Source organism: Miscanthus floridulus, chromosome 14, assembly GCF_019320115.1.
Source record: "Miscanthus floridulus cultivar M001 chromosome 14, ASM1932011v1, whole genome shotgun sequence".
Lineage (NCBI taxonomy): Eukaryota > Viridiplantae > Streptophyta > Magnoliopsida > Poales > Poaceae > Miscanthus > Miscanthus floridulus.
This window is the reverse complement of record NC_089593.1, coordinates 15,464,960-15,484,505: the sequence shown is the minus strand read 5'-3', so window position 1 is coordinate 15,484,505 and position 19,546 is coordinate 15,464,960. Positions and strand designations below refer to the sequence as shown.

The 19,546-nt window shown below is 43.4% G+C and overlaps 1 protein-coding gene across 1 annotated transcript; it reads right to left on the bottom strand.

Moving 5' to 3' along the window:
- Positions 1-8,975: 8,975 nt before the first annotated feature.
- On the bottom strand, positions 8,976-12,127 carry LOC136506009 (AT-hook motif nuclear-localized protein 7-like). The gene is made up of 5 exons (XM_066501135.1): positions 11,478-12,127; positions 10,951-11,018; positions 10,687-10,818; positions 9,731-9,886; positions 8,976-9,545 (listed from the first exon to the last, which is right to left on the bottom strand). Exons 1-5 carry the CDS (start codon positions 11,830-11,832, stop codon positions 9,189-9,191), a joined length of 1,068 nt encoding a protein of 355 aa, XP_066357232.1. The 5' UTR covers positions 11,833-12,127; the 3' UTR covers positions 8,976-9,188.
- Positions 12,128-19,546: the final 7,419 nt, after the last annotated feature.

The following is a 19,546-nucleotide window of genomic DNA, read 5'->3' as shown; positions in this document are numbered from 1 at the left end:
ACTCAATGACACGAGCAATCCACTAGAGTTACCTTTCGGCGCTCTGCCGAGGAAGGCACAAATCCCTTCACAATCATCGGAGATGGCCACGAACAATCACCAACTCGTGCCAATCCTCCTCCGCTGCTCCAAGCCGTCTAGGTGGTGGCAATCACCAAGAGCAACAAGCGAATCCCACAGCAAAACACGAACACCAAGTGCCTCTAGATGCAATCACTCAAGCAATGCACTTGGATTCTCTCCCAATCTCACAAAGATGATGAATCAATGATGGAGATGAGTGGGAGGGCTTTGGCTAAGCTCACAAGATTGATATATCAATGCAAATGGCCAAGAGAGTAAGCTTGAGCTGGCCATGGGGCTTAAATAGAAGCCCCCACAAAATAGAGCCGTTGGCTCCTTAGTCTACTGAAAAATGGGACGACCGGACGCGCAGGTCAAATCGACCGAAAGCTGGACCCAGCGTCCGGTCACGCGATGTGTGCGACGTGTCCCCTGCTTCAAACGCTGATCGCCCGATCTCAACGATCATCAGTACATTTAAGTTGTGACCAGACACGCTGCTTCGAAGTGACCAGACACAGGACTTCAGCGTCCGGTCGTTTCCAGTAAGCATCCAGAGACGATTTTTCACGATCGGACGCGTCTGGTCACCCTTGACCGGACTCACCCAGCGTCCGGTCACTCAGTGACCCAGCGTTCGGCCGAAGACCGACGCCAGCGTCTTCGCTGCTTCCATTGACCGGATGCAGGACCCCAGCGTCTGATCACTGCATGACCAGCGTGACTAACCCCTTTTCAACTCTATCTTCTTCACCCTTGCTCAAATGTGCCAACCACCAAGTGTATCACCTTATGCACATGTGTTAGCATATTTTCACAAATGTTTTCAAGGGTGTTATGTAACACCCCTAGTGTTACGAGCTTGTTTAGCACCGCGATTTAGGCCTAAAAAAATTTCAAAGCGAGTTTTCTCAAATTTTGGATTTAAAACATACTTGAGGCGATAAGCGAATCCTGTGCGACTTAGTTTCGTGGACTCAAATCAATGGTCAAGTTAAATTACGTAGTGCGTAGAAATATTTAGGAGTGTACGATAACGATTCTAGCAAATAAATGGTGAACGGCTTGTTTAATTGATTAAGCATGAAAATCAACTTTTACAAATAAAATAAAATCTATTAATAAATTGAACGATATATATATTTACTCACGGGTTTATTTTGTTAAGCACGAACTGACGAGAAAGAGAGCGCAACAGCTTCATTTATTTTTCTGACGTACAGCGTACTAGCCTGGCATTGCATTTATGCATTGTCTTGTCTTCTGTCGTGGCTCGGCGTTGCAAGCCTCAGTTGTTGCCGTTCCCGCTAAGCGCCACCGTCCGACTGCCAGTTCCATCGCTTCACCCGGCAGCACCAAAAATGCCTTGCTTGTCTTGTCTGCCTCTGTGGTCTGCCTCTGCTTCTCCTTGTCGTCTCAGCTACGCCAAGCCGTCCAGCTCCGCTGCTCACTTGCTTCTCTCAAATCGAGTTTCTCTGTTCTTGCCGTGAAGCTGACATCGTTGCTGCATCGTCAAGTCCTTTTCGGATTCACCGACCGAACCACGTGCTCGGGCGAACTCACTCACGTTTCCTCGCCTTTTTCTCATGCGCCTGCTTTCCCTGTCTCTGAGCGCCCTCCCCGTTTGCTAGCTCTCTCGCGGTCTCTCTGCTTGCCTCTTGCATCGGTGCTCCCTACTCCTTGCCTCGTGCGAGCATTCGCCTAGGGCCGAGACCGCCGACGCCCATCGTCGGTTCTTCCCCTTGCGCGAGCATGCCCAGGCCTACCGTGGCCGTAGCGCCGACCCTCCTTTTCCTCCCCGCGTCATGCCCTGCTGGCTGCCGTGCCCCGCCCACGTCTCTGTCGTCCGCTTCCCATAGTGCTCTGCCATGGCCGGTCCACAGCGCTCTTCCCTACCGCGTCGTTCCTGCTGCTCCGCGCGCGCTCCCTCCTCGGCTTGCCTCGTGTTGTCGCCCCGCGAGAGTGCGCTACTCATCCATGCTCGAGCCGCGTTGACTCGTGAGCACCGCCCTCCCGTGCGCCATGCCATCGGTGCTGTGCAACCGCCCTACCTGGGCCGCTGCGATGTTGCCGTCGTCCGCCTGGCCGACGCAGCCGCAGCTGGAGTACCGCTGCCACGGTTTGCGTGGGTAGGCTGCCGAGGCTTGATTCAGGTCTCGCCGTGGCCAGCCGTGGTCGCATGGGCTTCCATGCCCCTCACCGGCGAGTTCTCGCCGCCGTTGTGCCTTCCCCGGTCGAGATTGACCGCTGGCTGGTGCTCCCTGTTCGTGCTCTGCTTCGGTGGAGGAGGTGAGGGTGTAAGTATGTGAATAGAGGTAACAATAAGGTTCTAGGTGCGATAAACGTGACTCACTTGAATAGTATTTATGTCCTGAGGTGGATTAGATAAAAGTGCAGGGACCCAGGCGTAATTTGGGTCGCCGCTGCTAGGCTTCCCCACCTGGGCCAGGCGTCGCGCGTTCCGCATGGGCTGGCCTGCTTTAGCTAGGCCACGCCGCTTGGCCGCTTGGGTCGCAGCCGGCCTTGGGCCGCTACCGCGTGCGCGAAGGTGGGTCGCTGGCCGGTGAAAGGTCCTAATATGGCTAGAGGGGGGGTGAATAGCCTATTTAAAAATCTATAAATCAACTAGAGCAATTTGATTAGTATAACAAATAGCGTAATGCAAACTTTCCCTAGCTCTACAAGGGTTGCAAGCCACCTATCCAACAATTCTAGTTGCAATGATTACTTAGGCACCCAAACTTGCTATATAACTACTCACTAAGAGCTCTCAATCTTGCTACTCTAAAGTGCTCAATTAGATGAATGTAAATAATAAAGCAAGCTCTCAATTCTAATTACACTAAAGAGCTTGTATCAACTAGTTTGCAAGAATATAAATAAGTGAGTAGGGTGATTATACCACAGTGTAGGGGATGAACCAATCACAAGATGAAGATTAAGCCAATCACCGGGAGAATTCAAATGACAAGAGACAACCGATTTTTCTCCCGAGGTTCACGTGCTTGCCAACACGCTAGTCCCCGTTGTGTCGACCAACACTTGATGGTTCGGTGGCTAAGAGGTGTTTCACAAACCTCGTCCACACGATAGGACACCGCAAGAACCGATCCACAAGTGAGGTAACTCAATGACATGAGCAATTTACTAGAGTTACCTTTTGGTACTCCGCCGGGGAAGGTACAACTCCCCTTACAATCACCGGAGATGGCCACGAACAATCACCAACTCATGCCAATCCTCCATCGCTGCTCCAACCATCTAGGTGGTGGCAACCACCAAGAGTAACAAGTGAAATCTGCAGCGCAACACGAATACCAAGTGCCTCTAGATGCAATCACTCAAGCAATGCACTTAGATTCTCTCCCAATCTCACAATGATGATGAATCAATGATGGAGATGAGTGGGAGGGCTTTGGCAAAGCTCACAAGGTTTCTATGTTAGTGAAAAATGTGCAAGAGAGTGAGCTTGAACCGGCCATGGGGCTTAAATAGAAGCCCCCACGAAATAGAGCCGTTGTACCCCTTCACTAGGCACAACGCGGGCTGACCGGACGCTCCGGTCATGTTGACCGGCGCTGGACCCAGCGTCCGGTCGCTCGATGTAAGCCACGTGTCATTCTGAGTTAAACCTGCGCCGCCAGATCTCAACGGCTATTGACTGACCGGACGCTACGACAGAGCTGACCGGACGCTAGACCCTCAGCATCCGGTCGTTTACAGTAAGGGTCCAAAACATGTTTTTGACGACCGGACGTGTCCGGTCATGCTTGACCGGACCCTGCCAGCGTCCGGTCAGATGATGTCTCCTCTGTGCGCCTTACATCAGCGTACGTCAGCACTGACCGGACGCACCCTGCCAGCGTCCGGTCGCAAAGTGACCCAGCATCCGGTCGTTTGACCGACGCCAGCGTCTTCGCTGTTATACCTGACCAGACGCGCCGGTCCAACTGAGGCCAGCGTTCGGTCACTTACAGTGACCTCCAATTTTTCTGTCTAGGGCGCCGGTGGCACCGTCGGACTGTCCGCACTCTACGGGCGAACACTCCGCCGGTGGAGTTCCTTACTCTTGCTCCCAAACTTCACCACCCTTGATCAAATGTGCCAACCACCAAGTGTATCACCTTGTGCACATGTGTTAGCATATTTTCACAAATATTTTCAAGGGTGTTAGCACTTCACTAGATCCTAAATACATATGCAATGAGTTAGAGCATCTAGTGGCACTTTGATAACCGCATTTCGATACGAGTTTCACCCCTCTTAATAGTACGGCTATCGATCCTAAATGTGATCACACTCACTAAGTGTCTTGATCATAAAAACAAAATGGCTCCTATCATTTATACCTTTGACTTGAGTCTTTTGTTTTTCTCTTTCTTCTTTTCCAAGTTTAAGCATTTTATCATCACCATGCCATCACCATCGTCATGATCTTCGCCATTGCTTCATCACTTGGAGTAGCGCTACCTATCTCATAATCACTTTAATAAACTATGTTAGCACTTAGGGTTTCATCAATTAACCAAAACCAAACTAGAGCTTTCAGCCGGGCGCATCGTTGGGCCAGTCTGCCGCCTGCCGCGCCTGGGCCGCCGTTCATGCCCGCGCGCCCGCCTGGGCCACCGTCCTCCACTAGACCACGCTTCGCGTTGGGCCGAGATCATTGACGCCGGCCCGTTTCGATTTCTAGGGCAATTTATGATTTAGCTTATAAAGTAAACTTGTAAAATCAATATAAAAATGGTGAAACCAGTTTTGTTGAGTCTCTAAAATCATGATCTACCTGCTAGTATATTTTGTTCATATAGTTTGATAATATTCTTGAAAGCTATATAATTAATTTAAGGTACTTAATATTATAAAATATAAACTTATAGGAATTTCCATGATAAATTGGTAATATTGTTGAATCTAAAATTTCTATAGTAGATTCCTAGCAATATTAGGTACTCACTGTAATTTTTGTAGCTCCAGAATAATTAGTTGCTAAATAGATAATGATGGCCTATTCTGAATAAAGATTAAATGGATAGAATGGGATAAAGAAACAACTTGGGTTTGTATAACTAGAACAATTGTTGGGAAGTAACGCCTTATTCGACAATACGGATACGTAGACCAGCGTTAGAGCTATCATGTTAGTTTGTGAGGTGTAACCGGACTTCTAAGCATTTCGGCTATCGTTGGTTATTTACATCTATGCATTTGCATCAATACATATCATATAGGTACGATGATGGATCAACGGATCAAGTGAAGGATGATTGAGAATCCGAAGATGGTGTAATGGTATTCTCTCCAGGAGATGATGCAATGGGCTTCTTATTCAGTTGATGGTGGATGATCTGAAGATGCAGATACTAACTTTTTAATATATATCTTACCCAGACAAGTCCTAGTACATAACCTCTACTTTCTACAGTTTAAATTATATTTGTGCATCAAGTTTTAAGGAGTTGAATGAAACCCACTTGCATATATATCTTTATCCTATGAGTCTTACTAGTATGACAGGATCGTGTAGAATGCTATGCTACAAGACTCCGGTAAAAGTCGAGTGATGGCTGTCACTCGTGAGAGATAGGAAATATATTATTGGATTATTATCACTTGGAATATATAAATGGTGGAAAGGAAAATGATGACTGGGCAGAGATATGGTTTGGGTATGGGTGGGTGTAAGAGGTTGTGTCGCCATGGACGTGGGGCATGGCTTGGTTACACTGTTTTCCCTATCTGTGTCGGTTAAGGACCGGTCGTTGCATAAAGTATCGTGGGCAAGTCACAGATTTATTATCCCGAGCACATACTTGTGTATGGGCACTTGAAAGACTTGTTGCTCTCTTGTCGTGGGTTCCGGCTCTATCCGAACCGACTGTCAGGGTTTCTTTTTAGTGGAGGAGGTCCTTGCACCGCACTGAGTCTGGGACTCAGGGGCGGGGGCTTGGAGTCCTAGTTTGGACGAGGACCTAGGACCCCAGGACAAGAGGGTGATGGGTTGGTCCTACTTGTGCCCGAGGTATAAGCGGGGCATGTGTTTTTAGGGTACCCAGCTGGAGGCATTGATTCACGAATCGCCGGGCAATCCGGTACGGCTTGTCTCGTGTTTAGCACCGTAGTAAGAACTGAAAGATGAAAGATGTAATGGAAAAAGGAACTCTGATTGCTTATCACCTGCTTGAAAGTAGCATAGGTGCTTACATAGAATGGTTAGGTAATGAACCAATACGGCTATTAATAAAAATCGAATATAAGGACGCACGCTTAGTAATGCTTCCTGCACATGCAATAAACCCACAAGCCAGATAGCCTTGCATATCCTTGGAGTCTTTTCTTTTCTCCTGTCGGGTAAGTCTTGCTGAGTATAATTGAGTACTCAGGGTTTTATTTCCCCGTTGCAGGTGACAGGTGAAGGCTAGAGCTGACATTTGTGTGTGGATTCCTCCTGGTGGGCTCAGAGAGGATTTCCTTTACGCTGCGATTGTAGTTTTTATTTATAACTCTCACTAAATGTTTTTATAAAGGAAAGTTTTATAATCTGATGTCGTAGTTTATATCTCAATACTTCATCATGTCATGAATAGATATTTATTTCCGCTGTAATTCTGATCACATGTTTATATTTCTCTCTTACATTAAATTGTTCATAACTCTGATAATCTGATTACATTCCACTGTTATAATGATAAATGTTATACTCTGATGTTGTATTAAAAGTGATGTAAGAAATGGTTATGAATGATGTAAGCTTTATTCTCTCATTTGTGATCCTGATGACAAAAATGTGGATTTTCGGGTTCTCTCCTGGGGTGTGCCCGACAGAACCGAGTAATTTAGTGCTCTCTCCTGAGTGCTTAGTGTCTAATGGAAGACAAGCACTCCTGGGAGGCATTAGATTAGGCGGTTCTGCCACATGTTAGTACTCCACTAGATCCTAAATACATATGCAATGAGTTAGAGCATCTAGTGATACTTTAATAACCGCATTTCAATACGAGTTTCACCCCTCTTAATAGTACGGCTATCGATTCTAAATGTGATCGCACTTACTAAGTGTCTCGATCACCAAAAAAATGGCTCCTACCACTTATACCTTTGCCTCGAACCTTTTGTTTTTTCTCTTTTTTCTTTTCAAGTCCAAGCACTTGATCATCACCATGGCAACACCATTGTCATGTTATGATCTTCATTTGCTTCACCGCTTGGAGTAGTACTACCTATCTTATAATCATTTTGATAAACTAAGTTAGCACTTAGGATTTTATCAATTCATCAAAACCAAACTAGAGCTTTCACTCGTCTCAATTTGCGCAAGTCTAATTGGAGGTATGCTGGGATAAGGCCCGAGCATCGCGGTCTTTCTCGACTCTTCCCTGCTACAACAGGTGATAGCAGGCGACCGGGAGGCGATTCGATCCCGGCGCAGATCTCCTGAGGTTCCCATCCTCCCCGGCGCCTGCTTTGGCTCCGGTGGGCATGGGGATCGGGGAGTGAGGTGGCCGCTGTACATATTTCCTTCTACTCTAGTAGATCTAGGTAGTTTTTTTTTAGTTTCTTCGTTGCTTCCGATTGGAGGAGTTTGGTTCTTCGATTTCATCATTGGAGGAGGTGACTCCAGGGTGAAGTCGAAGATTTCTTTCCGAGCTATTGACTTCGTCGATAACGCCGGTATTTTGCCCCTCCAAGAAACCTCTGGTGATCCTGGAGTTGTTCTTGTGAGGTATGTGCTCCTCCTTCCCGCTAGCTTTGGGTTGGAGTTCCCAGTCCCAGTGTTGGGTTCTTCGTCTTCCGTCGATTGGGATCGGTCATGGAGGCGATTGGCGTCTGATCCCAGTCTTCGTGACGATGTTGTTAGTGCGTTCATTGTTGTATGGTACGGTTCATTCGTGGCCGTGCTACTTTTGGCTATCTTCAAAGATGATGTCACGTCGTCTGTTGGGGTGTGGGCCTTGAGCTTCCTCCTCAGCTTTCTTCTCTGTTGCTGGCGATGGAGGAGAGGCGAGCAGCGGCGATTCCCGGTGACGGAAACGGCAACCTCTAGGAGCTTCTATAAAGGACTTCAATGTAATTTTATTTTGCTGTGGGAGCTCCTTTGTAAGGGGCTGGATGTAATATCTCTCCCTGCTTAATAAAATCCAACCCGTTTCTCAAAACAAAAATGGAGGTATGCTGAAGCAAGAAAAAAGTTGCATTCCCTCCAAGATGACAGTTTTACTAGGGACAGAGTCATAGTGGAAGACTGCTGGAGATTTGCTACTAACTACTTACCGCATTCGAGCTGTGAATCATGCCAAGAACCTTCAGGTCCAGTTTAGTTCCCCAAATATTTTGCAAAATTTTTCACATTCCCCGTCACATCGAATCTTTGGACGCATGCATGAAGCATTAAATATAAATAAAAAATAAAACTAATTACACAGTTTAGACGAAATCCACGAGACGAATCTTTTAAGCCTAATTAGACTATGATTGGACACTATTTGCCAAATAACAACGAAACTGCTACAGTGCTTCATTTTGCAAATGAAGTCATCTAAACAGGCCCTCAGTAAGCAGAGCACAAACACGGACACAAATAAGGGATGTACATATGCATAAACATCAGGAATTCAGGAAAACAAATTGGACAGCTGCAAAGGCACAATGATGGACGAAGCAGAATTAAGATAACTGTCAGTAACGGGACAATAGTCTGTCCGACTGTTTGAGAAACTGGCATCTCCTCTTAAAACAGATTAGAGCATCTACCACATCCTACTAATCTTGGCTAAACCGTCCTTAGGCGTTTAGATTGTAAGTTTTTTCACTATCTCTCCATCACATCAAATCTTTGGACACATGCATGGAGTATTAAATGTAGATAAAAAAAATAACTAATTACACAGTTTGATGGTAAATTACGAGACGAATCTTTTAAGCCTAGTTAGGCCATGATTGGACAATAATTATCAAATATAAACGAAAGTGCTACAGTGCCAAATACTTATTCCTAACCCCAATCTAAACAATGCCTTAATCTAGCATCTACTTTAACAGCCATGCCCTATATAACAAAATGTGTCAGGGATGAGGCGACAAAAGAAAACGGCAACCAGTCAACCGCCATAACCGGCTCCTCTTTTCTACTCCTGGGGAGTCAAGCTGACGTTGATGTCAGGAGAGGCCCTGTGCAGCATGGGCGGGGAGCTCGCAGGCCAGCCAATCATGGTGAAGCCCCCCGTCGTCGTGTTCAGGTTCATGGTGCCGTGCTCTGTGCTGCCATGGGGTTGTGGAGGCGGGGCGGCGGAGGGTGGCGGTGCGTGGAAGCCGTTGCCGGGACCTGCCTGGGAGATTGGCATAGCGGCAGTGAGCACAGGAGGGGGAGCCACAGGTGCTGGTGGTGCTGGTAGTGCCGGGACAGAAGGTGGCTGCTGCTGCTGCAAGCTCATCCTCCTCTGATGCTGCTTCAGACTGTTGGGCAGGAAGCTCCCCACGATCACCTGTGCCGTGTTTTATGTTAGAGAATCAACAAACGATATATAGCTCAATGTTTGCTTTTCCATCAATCTGCAAACTGATACATTATTACTGATTGCACTGAATCAACAAGGAGTCAATGTGTTTGTGTCCTGACATGTTAGCGTGACTGCATCCAAAAATTGGTTTCAGGTTCTGTTACATTTACCTGTATAGGACTAGCAGCACGCAGCATCCCAGCCACTACGCCGCCAACTACACGGCCATCAGGGCCAGCAAGAGAGACACTGAGCCCCCCGGTTCTCCGACGACCTTCCTCAGCCATTGTGAAGGAGCCCATCAATTGCAGAATCTCGAAACGGCCCTGAAGACCAGAAACACATCGAATCAGTGCCCTCTAAACATAAGTAGCGCAAACTCAATGTACATGTGCACGGCATCTTTGCGATCCAATAGCCATGAAACAACTTGGAGGTGAAAGTTGTCACTTTCCATGCAGATGGGAGACTTTAGACGTTCCATGGCCATTTATACCTAAGATTTTCTGTGTATTGTTACAGTTAGAACAAGAACTTAAAAAAGTCTTCTTGGTGCCTGAAATAAATCAAACCAATAGTGGACAAACTGGAGGCGCAGAAGATGGAATTGGCATAGAACAAAATCGAAGAGAAAGTCAAAGATAAAGTGGAAGGGGGGTCTTTTCAGACACAAGGCGTTCGGCTGGTGCAAAATTCCTCCGGAATTCACTGTAGCCGGCTGAAAACATTGTTCACGCTGTCACAAATTCCTCCAGATTCATCGTGATTCCTCCAAATTCCTCCAAGCGAACAGATAGTCTCCCGGCTGGTGAATCTGACAGTGTATCTATTTAATTCTTACTGCAATCAAGTCAAAAGAATGTGACTTGCATTGCTAAATCTATGTCCGAATGGGTGGTTGAAATTTTTTATATCACCGCAACATGAAAGATCAGATTAAGGTTGCCATTTTTTTCAACACAAAAAAAAAAAATTGCCAACTAAGTCATTTTGCTTGATGTGCCTGTAGACAACTCTAAAACTAAATACACCGAATTTGTCTAGAGAGGACTTATAAGTTCTATATAATCTGAACATTACAAGGATAATGATAATTTACAAAGAGTAGCACTCAACAGGTCCATACCTCGTAGGTGAAGGTGCTACCAGATGGATCCGGCTGCCTCAGTGTTACATTAGAGATTGTCCCATTTGCAGAGAGGATGCAGACCGAGCGTGGACCCTTCTGAGAAAACGACATTATGCGCGCCGCCACATCCTACCAACGAATTGGACAAGAGAGCTCAGTGACACCGTTAAGACAAGCACTGCACACTAGTCAAGCAATGCCAAACTAGCTGCAGTCTGCAGAGAAGCATGACGCTGCCGATGATGATGGAACACGTCTTACCTCCCCAGTACCCACGATGATCACATGAGGTGTGAAGCTCCCTCCGGCTGACAGGGCGTACCATTCCCCTTTTGCATTGGATGAACAGAATTCAGACAGCGAAATGAACAATTTTTAAGTAACTTAACTACCCAATGATGAAAGAGACCTTAATCACTGCTAATCGGTAAGAAGTTTAAGGATTAGGTTGATTAGGTAATCCACCCAGGAAAAATCTGAGAAAGAATGCGCGCACAAATTGGTAGGAAAAAGGGGATAAAAACATGAGAATCGCATAATTAACAATTAATAACACAAAAGATGAATCCGATGAACAGAAAAACTGTGGTAACAGGTAACGGATGTTTGACTTGTAACCCTCTTGAGTGTGAAAAGCACATACACATCACCCAACTGGACCCCATCCAAGCAATGTAACAGAGATCAATCAGGGGAGCAAACATTGCAAGAAACTACCAAAAAAATGAAATTTTTGAGCTGCTGAAGAAGAAAATGAGGACGCTTTGCATTTGAGGGGGCAAACTGACCTAGGGTGGCGAGGATCTGGCGCCTCCCGGAACCGCGCGGCCGGCCCCGGCGGCGTCCGGAGCTCAGGTTGGCGTGCTCAGTCTGCGCGGCCGTCTGCACGCCGTTGTTCCCGGTGGCCTCGCTCGGCTTGTCCCCACCCAGACTCCAGGCTAGCGGAGTTGGAGTGGCATCCCCACCGTGGCCAGCAGCAGCATCTGGTGGCGGGGACGGAGTGGGGGACGTCGACGGCGAGGAGGGAGAGAAGTGGTACCCCTTCGCTGCTTCATGCGCCTCTGTCATGGAAATGTCTGCTCTAAACAGACCGTGGCCGGATTCATGGCCACCTGCCACTGCAATGCCCTCCCTTCCCTCCATGTTGAATTTGAAGGGCTCTTCTAGGTTGGAACTTGCTTGCTGGGTAAAAATTTCTTTTTCTTGGTTTGGTTTGCTTCTTTGGTTGGCAGAGGAAGGCGGACAAGAACAGACACCTATTCTAGTTTGGATTTGGCTTTGTGTCCGGTTACTACCAGGCACCAGTAAGCAGCAGCCTGTTGTACCAGTATTATACCAAAGTCATCAAGGATAGGATTTTTGAATTAGGGGCAAATAACAGAGAAAGAAAAGGGTGGGAGGGAGATTTTGGGGGCAGAAACGGCACAAGAATGGCGGGGCTTCGTGCTGCTGCTCGGTGATCCTCTCTCCTTTGACCAACCATCTGATTGGTTGGACTGCAAAAGTGTACTAGAGTCCAGCGTAACTTTCATTTTTCTATTGAATAGTAAAGCAGCGAGAGAAGACAACAATATCTACAGAAGATGGATAAGATAAATAAAAGAATAGTTTAAAGAATTGTAGTGCTTAATTGTGTTTTCACTGAAAAGAAAATACACATTCTATAGTATTTTTTTTCATAAGCATTGTAGCTGATATTCGAATGCTGCTTCTCTTTAAATTTTGCCTGTTGATAGTAGTATATTATTAGAAAAGGTGCAGCAGGTGAGAGAAAAGCAATCACATTGGGGTTTGTACCATACAGTTCATTACTGCTCACTCCAATCTCCACTGACATTATGACATTACTATGCCTACACTGCACAACTTTATTTATATATATAGTTAAATGATGAAAACTGTAATGATTTATTTTTATTGCAAATTTGCAATAAACCTAAAGTTTTTGTGAACAACAGAGATTAAATTTAAATAAAACTTGAAAAATAAATCTAAAAGTTAGCGTGCATGTTAAACTGATATTTATTAAGATATATGAGTATGTGTTTTTTCATGTAGTTGAGAGGTGATAATTCCATTGTTAAATATTTTTGTGTATTTGGTTGGAGGAAAGAGGTGGTCTATTTTTTCTTACTCCTCACTTTTTTTGTTGTTTCTGCAATTAAATGAGTTGATCTATTACCACCTTATTTCTCACGAGCTAATAATTAATATATGCCTGAGGAATAGATTAATTCTATCAAAATTATGGATCAACTCATGATGCATCATCTTACGAAGCATAAGGTGATTCCATGAACCAACCACACGGTTAAGTTCCACCTTTCTATGTAGCTTTCCCAATGTGCCTCTTCTTTTGAATCTTCAAAATCACATAAAAAGTCATATTCTTGTTTTGTCATTCACTTTTTCTCCCAGTCTGAAGAGAGCTTTAAGGCCCCGTTCGTTTCGCTAAAAAAACAAGACGAAACACTGTTCCGGCTAATTTGTTTTGAGAGAAAAACACTGTTCCAACTAAAAAAACAAGCCGAAAAATATGGATTATAACACAAGCGAACAGGACCTAAGAGAGAGAAATACATGTGGGGTAAAATTATCGCAAGCACGCGTACCAAATTTTGCAGCAACTGTTGTACTGTACCTACCTGTTTTGCTTGGCCATCTTGCCCTGCACATTTCACAGCTGTCCATCTGAAAGGATAAGATCGAAGCTGGGAGCCTTTTTGGGAATTCAGTAGCTGGATTAATTCAAAGGGGAAATAAAAAAATACAGTCAAATCCAAGACGTGCTCCAACTGTAAAAGTAAAAGCATGAAGTCCTCGTCATCATAAAACTATGGATGCCTGAATAAACAAGGCTACTGATAAGAGTCTGCATCTTAAGAACTACTCCTATAGCATAGAACTATTGCTATATATCCACTTTATTATATGAGTATCAAAATATAAAAGAATGCTTCAGCTGACAATAAGACACAGGAAGATTTTGTAGATTAAGGAATAAAAAAGCAAGTGCTGTTTTTTTAGCAAGACACGGGAAGATGCAGACAAAAGGGTGGGGAGCTCTTATGTTAAGAAAAAGAAGAGTGTGGTATGAAGAGAAAACGTTTATACACAAGTTAAACACTTAACTTAAGAAGTAGCAATGCAAAAAAAAGGTGTACAGGAAACAACTAGTTTTCGTTTTTTACATAAAGCTAGTGAAGTGTAGGTTGTAGAGCACGAAAGAGAGACAGAGTAAAAATACTATTAATTAATTTGATACGAGAGAAAAATATTATTTATTAGCTGATAAACCATCATTTATAAGTCAAATACGATCGAACGAACGACCTACTGTCCCTTGCCTGGGAAACATCCAGTGGACACTGGGCACAGCTGTAGTAGTAGGTCCGTAGGAGTCTGAAGTCTGAACTAGCACGGCAGCTGGAGCAAATTTCCGCAGCATCCGCTGCAAAAGATGCAAAATGTGTGAGCTGCGGATCAAAAGCTGGATCCCCAGTGTACTCCAATAGCTATAGCATTTATTGCATCACAGATACTGAAATGCATAACAAGATTACAAGAAGTTCAGAATGTGAGCAGTGAGCACAGCTTGGTATGAAACAACTTGTGACACTTCATTTTTTTTTGGCTCTCTTTTGGGATTCAGCATTTGAATTAGTCCACTCCACAGAAATTCTGATTCACCAATTGTAATACAGATCACAGCATTTTGAGTTCTGAATATAACCTGTTACTCTGCTCTTTTTTGTTTTGGATAAATTGTCACTCTGCTCTTGGCCCAGTGAACAAGCAGACAGAATAATTTGAAGTGGACAATGTTTGTTACACTGGAACTTATAGTAGGATATATTTTTGGTTTCTTCAAAGGACTGGCTGTGTCTCCCATTACATTTTTTCCAGAAAACATTCAGGAAAACAGCACTTTCAATTATTACGGAGGAAAAAGAAAGCTGGCAGCAACAAAAAGGCACAAGCATTAGACACAAGAAACTTTGCGCAAGCAACATTACTTGCCAGAAATAACAAATATGATCTACAAGCAGCCTAATCCCAACCAAAACAGAATCATTTGTGAAAGATAAATGAGGGGGTCCTAGATCTCATCATCATAATTATTCGAAAGTAGTTTTCCTTTTCCTTCCGAAACAGAGAATAGTTCCTCAGGCCACACCATGCAGTCCAATGTTTTACCTAAAAAGCATCTAATAATCTCAAATCAGAGGCTTGGGACGACCTGTTCTCAATTGATGAGCACCAATAGAGAAGGTTCTAGCTGAACCATGCCTGTATAAGCAGGACCACTAATATCATGAAGAGAACTCTTAAAAATTTCAGTTATGGGCTTATGGCTATGGACAGACAGCCATACAAGACCAAAAAAAAACCAAAAAACAAAGTGCTGAGAGGCACAGAAATGAGAATCTCTCCGCGCTTTGAGTGATCTTGTGTTTAAAATTTAAACAGTTAACGACAATTAAACGACATCATAAATTTGTTCAATAATCCATCGTTTACACTGTGGATACGTAGGGGAAAAGATACGTTGTATTAATTTTCATTGGAGATAAACCGAATGGATTAATGGACAGCTGTAATTTCTTCAAATGCACCCAGAAGGACCAAAACTCGCCTCCCAAGGATTAGTATAGTAGAGTTGATTATCGATGAGGCTTTGATTAAAGAGTCATGACGGTGATACCATGTGATTAAGCCCAAAAAATGGATATTCCTGTATCAAACGTTTTTGCAGGCTTCTTGCCTTCTTGTAAGGTAGTGTTTAGTTGGCAAATTTTTTGGCGAAATGGTACTGTAGCACTTTCGTTGTTATTTGGCAATTAGTGTCCAATCATAGTCTAATTAGGCTTAAAAGATTCGTCTCGTGAATTTCGTCTAAACTGTGTAATTAGTTTTATTTTTTATTTATATTTAATGCTTCATGCATGCGTCCAAAAATTCGATGTGACAAAGAATCTTGAAAAATTTTACAAAATAAAGTGCAACTAAACAGGCCCTAAGTATAAAACAATTGGGACAACGTAAAGCAGCTCACGCGCCCTTTCTTGTGTCACAACTTTCAATATGATATGATAAACAGGTAAAGGCAAAACAGGAACTAAAATTTAAAGCTGCCAAATTATTATTAAAGTAAACAAACAGAGAACTCAGACCTAGAGGACCTTTTTCTATTCTTAGGCTGGGAAATAATCTGCCACCTAATCTAACCATGCACATGGCCTCTGAAGCACGCCCTTTCAAGGAATAACTGGTGGGAACAATCAGCCTCGTTTGAATAGCAATAGTACTATTGAGAGTTTTTTTTTCTTGGAGCCGAACAGGGGCAGTTGCTCTGCCATTTCATTATAGAAGAAAGCAGCTGTAGTATTTATAGGATTTCATAGGGAAGCACTAAACGCTAAAAAAGGAAAAATAACTGTACTAGAATCACAACAAAGAATTGAGAGGGCTATTGAGAGTTGCATGTTGTGTCAGCATTGAGCTCCAGTGCTAAGATTTTACTAACTGTACCATGATCACTATTAACAGATAAAATGTTGATGCTTAAAGATCAGAAGATGTATACCTACTTTAATAATGTAGTGGTTGGGACAGATTGATAGGGAATTTATTGCACCATAACAGCGGCTTTGCCGCCTTACCTTAAAAGCCAGCTTATTCGGCTTCTTTTTTCAGCCGGAACCGTATTTTTCTCTCGTAATATTTCAGCTTTGGCTTGTTTTTTCAGCCAATTTCAGTTAAGCGAACGGGACTTCAACTTCAGTTGCAACTCCCTCTCTCGCATGATACATAGAGCTGGAGTTTCTATTTTTGCAACAAAATCAAGTATATACACCACCGGGCTTGACTCATTTTTGTTAACAAACTACAAATAACATTGGAAATGTTGGGGCTTAAACGATATTTCAGTAGAAGATCAAATGCTATGAAGCACTTCTATTGCTGTATAGTCTTGCCATAAAAACCCCTCAAGAAAACATACTTGAATACTATGAACGTAAGAGGGCAAAAAGTGATCATGATTGATTTATGAGTCGTACGAGAGAAACCAAGTTTCATACGCTTCTTCAATCAAGAATAAATCACTCTAAAAGAAAGTCAAGAATACACCACTAAGTCCAATATTGAAATAATCTAACCATAAAACAACATATGATGCTTGCTTCCTCAAGAAAACCTACTTAAATATTATGTAACAGAGAGAAAAGATTGTTACCATGCTTTAACTATGAACTGTGAGCAGGTTGTTTGGAAGTTTGAAACGCTGAGCAAAAACTTCTCTGCGTTAACTGAAGAAAAAAAAATTATAGCAATTCTTGGAACTAGGAACTATCAGCAGGTTGGGTGAGAATTCTTCAGAGGTACAGATCAAGACTGAAGCAAGATCTCTTTGTTCTGGAGCAAAATCTGAAACTGAACTATGTGATGTTGAAGGTCTGAGGCATGAGGGTGACCGATACCGTAATTCACAATGCAAGCAACATGTGAGGAAATATAAACAAACTGAAGGCATGGTGCTCAACTGCTCATCTCATCTCTGGGTTAGTAGAAAAAAGGGGAGGGACCATATGCTGTAGTCACGAATTCAGTACTGGTCCATTCCCTGATTATGATGATTAATGGAAGCCATAACTACAGGCTAAGCCGCACATCGTCTCAACAGGAAGGCAGACGAACCTGATGTTTCGGAGCCTCACATCGTCTTGAACTGGGGCCTGGGGGAGTGTCGTGATCGGGAGTTACTGACCGTTACCAACGAGGTGAGAGGGTCCGAAGCATACGTCAGGAAGGATATGGGGCCAGTTCAGAAGAAAAAAAAAACAAGCGAGTAGTGGCCGCCAGCACCGAGACCGAGGAGATCGACGTCGCCGCCGGCGCCGGTTCGTCGGCCGCCTCGGTGCCATCAGCCGTCGTCCTCGTCCACGACCACAAGCGCGGCTGCTGTCTAATGGCCTAGTGGGCCTAGGCCCTATTGATTTGGCCCACGGCAGTGGTCGTGGGCTGAAGGCATTGTGCCTCGTACGGCCTTTGGTTTTAACCTTTTTACTCGGACTGCTCACAGGTCTAGGAATATTTTATTTTGCCTGGTGCTGATAATTGGGGATTGGATAGAATACATTTCGGTTAATTGAATTATGTAGTTTCCTCTCGCAACTTTTATGTGATCTTCATATTTCACTCTGACCCAGCTCACACAGTGACACGGGTAATTTCACGGGAATGGCCACAAATGAGAGACATGGGAGACCATCAGACCAATGCATGGAAAAGGGTAATTTGCATATGAAAAAAAGTTCATTTTGCATCCCCTAACTATCGTGAAAGTCAGATTTTCCTCCCTCAACTCTAAAACCAGATATAGTTCCTCCCGCCTCTCTCAAAACCGATCACTTAGCCTCCATGGCGGTTTCCATTGGTGCGTTTTCTTTTTTTCTTTTATGTTTATTTTGGCTGGATCTTTGGAAAATCATAGCAAATCATAAAAAAAACATAAAATGGAAAATTCAATTGTGTTGGATTCCACCTGAGTATATCTACACAGTGAACATATGATATGGTATGTTTTAGTACAAAAATTTTGTTGTAACTTTGTATTTATGTTTTTTATAAGTAATTCATAGCTGTTGTTTCTCTGATCCAATTGTGGTCAGATTTTTATGATGGCCTAATTAGCTGGAGTAAAATTTTAATGCTCATTGAATAAAGCATGATTGAGTTATAGATTTATCTAGGTTTATGTTTGTTAAATAGTTTTTAAATGAAATTAAACATATAACTCAGTCATACATTATCCAATGAGTATGGATTTTTTTTAGACTCCACATGAGTAGATCTACACAATAAATATATGATATGGTATGTTTTAGTACAAAGTTTTTGCTACAGCTTTAGATCTATGCTTTTCTGTAATTAATTCATAGCTCCAGTTTCTTTGGTCCAATTATGGTGAAGTTTTTATGGTGGGCTAATCATTGAATTATTGAGATATAGCAAAAATTTCATGCTCATTGGATCATGCATGACTGAGTATAGTTTTATCTATATAAACCTAGATAAATTAATGGATAAATCTCTAACTTAGTCATATATGATCCAATGAGAATGAAATTTTTTCTACATCTCAAGCATGCAATGATTAATCCACCATAAAAGTTTCACCATAATTGGATAAGAGAAACTGCAGCTATGAATTAATTATATAAAATATAGATTTAAGGTTATAGTAAAAAATTTGTACTAAAGCATATCATATCATATGTTCACTGTGTAGATCTACTCACGTGGAGTACAACGCAATTGAAATTTGTATTTTATGATTTTTCTATAATTTATTATGATTTTTCAAAGAATCAACCAAAATAAACATAAAAGAAAAAGAAAAAACCACCCACGGAAAGAGCCATGGAGGTAAAGTAGTCGGTTTTGAGAGACGAGGGAGGAACTATGTTTGGTTTTAGAGTTGAGGGAGAAAAAGTTGACTGTTCACGATAGTTGAGGGGAGGCAAAATAGACTTTTTCCTTTGCATATTTATTCATGGATTGGGGTCAATGGTGGCACCCCGATGCCCGATAAGAGCTCGTTGAGGTCCCGTTTGTTTCCCGGTCACAGCACGCCACACTGAGCTGTGGTGGCGCCTAACTCGCGATGGCAAAAATGGACCCCAGAACTATGGCGGGATTTTACATTGAAGAAAGCTATGGCTGTCGCAGCTATTTAATGAACCAAGCAGCAGCCTTTTGCAGTGTAATGTGCCGCATGTTTGGTATGGCAACCGATGGCGAGGAGCCAAACGCCCTCTGAGACTCAAACATAGTTTTATTTATTTATTGTGCA